This window comes from Cryptomeria japonica, chromosome 5 (assembly GCF_030272615.1).
Source record: "Cryptomeria japonica chromosome 5, Sugi_1.0, whole genome shotgun sequence".
Classification (NCBI taxonomy): domain Eukaryota; kingdom Viridiplantae; phylum Streptophyta; class Pinopsida; order Cupressales; family Cupressaceae; genus Cryptomeria; species Cryptomeria japonica.
In genome coordinates, this window is record NC_081409.1 from 38155749 (window position 1) to 38162229 (window position 6481).

General features: G+C 36.0%; 1 protein-coding gene across 3 annotated transcripts in view; it reads right to left on the reverse strand.

Annotated features, from left to right (window-relative positions):
• Positions 1–6136, reverse strand: part of LOC131057365 (uncharacterized) — a 51758-nt gene extending 45622 nt beyond the window's left edge. The window contains exons 1-2 of one of the 3 annotated variants that reach the window (XR_009108974.2): positions 4614–6136; positions 1263–1367 (exon numbers count right to left, since the gene is read on the reverse strand). Coding sequence is in view for 2 of the 3 variants with exons in the window: in XM_057991509.2 (XP_057847492.2) it covers positions 1263–1367; positions 4614–5846 (1338 nt within the window). In the remaining variant the exon portion in view is untranslated. The remainder of the gene's footprint in view (positions 1–1262; positions 1368–4613) is intronic. The other 2 variants (XM_057991509.2, XM_057991510.2) reach the window with 2 other exon arrangements.
• Between the last annotated feature and the right edge of the window lie 345 nt (positions 6137–6481).

Consider the following 6481-nt stretch of genomic DNA (forward strand, 5'->3'; position numbering starts at 1 on the left):
TGCACTTGCAGCTAGGCTCTCTTAAAAATAATCTTTGGCTCCAACCTTTACCAAGTCTAAACCTAGATGGTTAGTCTACATCATGTTTATGTGATAGAAGTAAATAGTGATGTGACAAAAGAAATGCTTACCATTGACATCACATACTGTAACTAATGCATCTCATGGCTACAGTTAAAAGTATTAAGCATGAAAATAATTTGAAAATAGAAAAATGGTGAAACTGAAATAATTTAACTAGAATAAAAATGAATGTGGAGAGACAAGCAACACAGTTCTCTACAATTCACTGTCATGGTTCTTTGTTGAACAACCATTGTATATGTATTGGATATAAAAGATTGTTGTTTATTTATGCATATGGAGGTTACCATGTGCTATACAATGACTTTTGCAACATAAACCAAACAAAATGATGGCATATAAATCTCTGTGATTCTCGTAAGCTGTAGAATTTGCTTAAATGACAGAAACGGATACTGAGTAGTTATAATAACAATATCCAATTCCTAAATAGTAAAAAACAAACAGTACATTTTTACAGGGTTGAAGATCTTACATTTAATCTAACTAACTACAGAAATTAAGATGCAGCGAGAAGGATTTTATCCCATGGGGGCATAAAACATGATTTCTTCATAGTAATCTATGAAAAAACATAAGATAACAAGAAGACAGCATGAATAAGCAAACAAATGACACGATCCCTTAAGAAATATTGTAGGGATTATACTAGAATAAAGTTAATTGCAATTTTGATAGATTCGTCTCAAATAATGGTCAGAGAAAATCTGCATTAAAAATTCTGAATATTCTCCATCAAATTTCCATGCACCAAGAGATAACCAAATTCAACAAGCACCTACAAAAATAGGCTTAGCAAAAGAAAAGAACTAGATTGAGTTAACAACTCAAAGTCACATTGAAACAAGCTTCTTAACGTACATGATCTATAAAGCACATACCAAGTTTAATTGTATAACTAAATCTATCAAAATTCTGGAATAAATGCTATCTCACAATATTAATCACCAATGATTCTCATGCTTACATAGGTGGTTTTCCTTTTGGCATATATATAATCTCTAACAAGACCTCTTTGATTTAACTACTAAAGGATCTACATCCAGATTGATCCTATGTACATGTTTATCAACTTGCACAAAATATGGCACACATGTAACAAACATAAAATCCTCAAACTAGCAGTTAGAAGAAAAAACTAACTTGTCAAATAATACATGAAAGCTGCATTAGCTTACTCGTTTAGCATCTAGAACAGAAATGGAGTAGGCAGCCAATTTCGGTAGCCCTCTCTGCATTGCTGAGCGAGGAAGATGTGCCTTACCAAACCACAATTGTTCACACTGCATACAGTACAAGAAGAATTTTAATAATGATTATCCACAAATGAAAAATGTAGAAGACTTATTGCAGCATTAAGAAGGATCTCCTCTCCATGGAAGTTTCATGTACTAAGTGTGGATATCTATAAGGTTATATGTGTTTCTATAAATAGAAAGAACATCAACAGCACACTCTTCTCTCGAGTTCCCAAGGACACCTTTGTAAAAATTAAAAAGAACTCTTATAAAATAGCATACACATTCAGGCGGGAAAAAATATATACAGTATACCCCAGTGCAAAGGAAATTTTGAACAGATATTAAAAAGTGTGCCTCTGATATTAAAACCATCTCATGGAGAATTTGACATATGGAAGAACATGAATGTATTTTGGGAAAATGTATACTTAGACACTTCAAGATTCCACAATCCATAATGTTACATAGAAATCACAATAATTGATAATTAGAGAATCAACATACAAACCACATTTTCTGGTCCATCATCAGGACCACACTTGAGATTAACATGGCCTATTGTCTCTGTATTAAGATTTCATTCACACTCATTCATAGTTGCTATCAGCAGTTTTCCTAGGATAGATTGCTTTGCCCTTTGAAGAATCGATGAAGAGGTAGTAAAAGATTATTTCAACCTCTACAGATTGCTCACTGGCTGTAATTTTATTGGCAAAAATATTACTCACTTGCACAATGATAAAAGGGCAGCAACAAAGCTCAGTCACGCTCATTCATAGTTGTTATCAGCAGTTCTCCTAGGATAGATTGTTCGGTACTTTGAAGAATTGATGAAGAGGTAATAAAAGGTTCTTTCAACCTCTACAGATTGCTCACTGGCTGTAATTCTATTGGCAAAAAAATTACTCACTTGCACAATGATAATCGTAGGCAATAAATATGGTCTATTGTCTCTGTATTAAGATTTCATTCATGCTCATTCATAGTTGTTATCAGCAGTTTTCCTAGGATAGATTGTTTGGTCCTTTGAAGAATTGATGAAGAGGTAATAAAAGGTTATTTCAACCTCTACAGATTGCTCACTGGCTGTAATTTTATTAGTAAAAAAAATTACTCACTTGCACAATGACAAAAGAGCAGCAACAAAGCAGAGTCATGGTGATTGAAAGAGAATCCGAGGGTAGCATCTTTGGCCAGCTTGAAAGCCGATTACAGTGCCTCCTGTAGTAGAAATCTAAGCATAGCCTAAACCTGCTGTGGTTTAGCATGGACTACTCTAACTAAAGTTGTAAAAGCTAGTAGAAAAAAGTTGAGAAAGATAATGTGAAACTGTGAACAGTTAACCTGGAATAAGGAAACAAAAAAATAATTAACCATTAAACTGCCTTGAATGTCTTCGAGCATACAGTAACTGGGATTCTAATTCACCTGATATCTCTAATCTTTAAAATGAAAATAAAAAACTCATCAAAAAGAACATATATTGTCTGATTAATCGTCTGGCTTCATTTCAATTTTATTCAAAAATGTTGTATTATTGCTTTCTGCATTGTTTCCTATAATGGCTAAAAGTTTTATCCTTGTTCCTGAGTTGACCTAGTGGTGAAGAACTTGTGCTTTTTTTTTTATAGGTGAAGCTTTCTGCATTGTTTCCTATAGTGGCTAAAAGTTTTATCCTTGTTCCTGAGTTGGCCTAGTGGTGAATAACTTGTGCTCTTGAAAGAGAGGTCACAAGTTCGAATCCCACAGGGGGTTAAGGTATGTATGCCTCGTTTGTAGCTCAATTAGATACCTCCCGCAAGGAGTACGGGGTAGTCCCATATTACTAATAAGCCATCTGTAGACCCATATACAGACCGCCTGGCATCGTGGACTATAAAAGAATCTTTCTTTCTTTCTTTTGAACAACCTTCACAGTTTGAACCTTTCCATGCTCCCGTTGACCTTGATGTCCTCTTGTAGGAAGAGCAAGAGAATAGAACATTCAAAGGAGAACGCATGCTGAACTGATCTCAAACCCAAGAAATATCTGGTTAGGCGATATGCAGAAACAACTATATACCAGAAGTCACAAATAGAAACATATATAGAGCTGTATTAGAATTCTTTTAAATAAGGATATTTTAAACACAACATTCTTTTGAAGGAGATAGAATGATTATCTTATCCAACTCAATCCATGTATATATACATGAAATTGATAATATACAATACAAATGGAAACATATATAAAATTGTATTAAAATTCTTTTAACCGGGACATTTTAAACACAACATTCTTTTGAAGGAGATAGAATGATTATCTTATCCAACTCAATCCATGTACATACATTCTTTTGAATGAGATAGAATGATTATCTTATCCAACTCAATCCATGTACATACACATGTAATTGATAATACAAAATGCAAAGGGAACAGTTAAAATGGACGGCTGCTATTGTCAAGCAACCTGTTATAGTTGAGCTATATTATTAAGTGCGATTCAACATGCCTGTGAGGCAACGCTCCTGGACCCCACCACAGAAGGAACTCCTTGGGTTATATGGAAGGCTCCAAAGAAATCAAGCATCTGGGTCATCATGTGCAATTAAAGTTGGTGCAAAATATTGTATGTGAAACCATAAAGGAATTTGGATATTGTGTCAACATTCAACATAGATTTAGCACTGTCACCTAGATCATTCATTCCCAGGAAAGCATCAATCACGACAGCAGAAAGACATGGAAGAGGGTGCAGATACTAATCCTCCAGCCGATCTCCAGTGAACAATTTCCCTTGGTATTAAGTAAACCTCTCTTAGAAACCCAACAGAGTAACATGGATAACGTTTGTTTATTCATGTTACAAGAATCTGATACTGTTCCAGTTCTTGGATTTGTCCTCCTACAATTGAATGTGTACAAACACAAATTTTCTGTTTCTAAGCTTTTATGTCTGAAAATGTAAAATGGATATTGATCTTCCTATGGCTTAGCGTGAGATTTGCCGTAACAACTTGCTTTAGCAGTTTAGACACAATGTCTCGTTAATGTGTCTCTGACTAATAATCTGACCTGTTTCCAAAACAGAACACCGGATTTGCCGAAGGGATTCTTATTTTAACAGGAAGCACAACAAAATTAACAAGTACATGAATTTTGTGTATTTCCTAATGATTAAAATGTCCCGTAATGCCACAAAGCACCAACATTCTGTAAATACTGACAAGAGTGAGAGGACACGAACAACTCTACCACACATTAATATAAAAGTAATCAAGTATGTGAGTTTTCGGGTCCTCCTACCTTTTTAGCCCAGAGGCTATCACAGGCTGCCAATGCCTGCCATCCATGTGAAACCAAAATAGACTGTGCCAAGCTGCGTGCATCCAAACGATGCAAAATCAACAACATTATATCCGATCCCAAAACCACAAGCGGATCGCTGTAATTATCCTTCTCTTCTTCCACCTTTTTCCTTCTCTTCCCCCAAAAACCTCCGTCACACTCGCCAAAACTAGCTGCCAAAACCCTAAAAAACCCAATTCCCTCTTCGTTCACACATTTCACTCTTGAAATCCCCATGTATCTCCTGTAACCATTCCTTTTAAGCTCGTGTTCATCCTCTGCAGCCCCAAACCTATGGCCACTCTTAGAAAGAACCTTATCTTCAGAAAAACTCTCATTTCCAGAAACCTTAATTATGTCTTCCTTCACATGTTTTCCTCTCGACACTCCCATTCTTCTTCCGCCGATTTTTCTTTTAAGTTCGGGATCATCCTCCATACCCACCAACTTAAATCCTTTCATGGAAAATCCATTATTTTCCGAAAACCCCTCATGCCCACAAAATTTCTCACTACCAGAAGATCCCTTGTTTACAAATAAACCCCCCCTTCTAGAAAACGCCTCGTTTTCGAAAAAACCCTTAATTTCAGAAAGATTTCGGCTTCTAGAAAAATCCGTGCTTTCAGAGACTCCCTTATTTTCAGAAATGCCCTTGCTTCCAGAAGTGCCCTTGTTTGCAAAAATGCCAGTGTTTTCCAAAAAGCCCTTGCTTTCTAAAATACCCTTGTTTCTGGAAAATCCTTCGTTTCCATTACTTCTTCCAGAAAACACCACCTTGTCTAAAATGCCATTGTTTTCAGAAAATCCCTCGTTTCCTCCATTTTTTTCAGAAAAAACCTTGTTTTCAAATTCAGGTAATTTCTGGCTTTCAAACAAACCCGATTTCTCCAAAAATTCCTTGTTTTCCAATAGACCAAAATTTCCAGACAATCCCTTGTTTTCAAATAAACGCGATTTTTCTGAACAGCCTTTGTTTTCCAATAAGCACAAATTTTCAGAAAATTTCTTGCTTTCAGATAAACCATTAATTTCAAAGAACCCCTGATTTCCAAAATAATCTTTGTTTTCCTCAAGAATACCCTTCCCAATAACACAATTCCTTTTCCCTGCCATGGGGAGTCTACCCTGGGCATCCATCTCCCACGGCCCTAATACGCTACGGGGACTCGACCCCGCGCCGATCTTTGCCATTCCACTGTCCTAAAAAAAAACGGTTCCGATCCTTTGTTTTTTGTGATCGTTTTCCTGTTTCTTTGTTTTCTACTCAATTTCGAACAGCGCCACAAATCCAAGAAAACCGCCCAGGGTTATTGGCGAATTGTAACTCGGTCGGCTCTTTTGCGTTTTGTTGCGTGGGCCCTTCTTTCGACTTGTACGGAGGTATAGGCGTCATCGAGATTCGAACTCGCAACTTGGTCTGCAACATAAGCTCTGCTCTCTCTGACTCTGACACTACTGCTAAATTGCGATCGCAGCATTCTGCTTTTTTGACTACCTCAAATAAATTTAACATAATTTATTTGAGACGTTTACGTTTACGTACTCAATAGTACGGTTGGTGAGCAAGTGGATCACGACAACCATCCAAACTCATACGCCTTTTTGTTTTTGTATTTTTTTCTTTTTTAATCCTTTCTTTCTTTCGACTTTTACAACATAAAATGATCAAATTTGCAAAAAAAATTGCATACCCAGCCCCAGGCCAATAATTTCATTTAAGGTGTGAAATGACTTACAGGGTAGAAAATCATGTTTCGGTAGGTAGTTTTTGGATAATGGAAAATATTATATTATATTTTATTTTATAACTGCCAAGAAAAAGATAT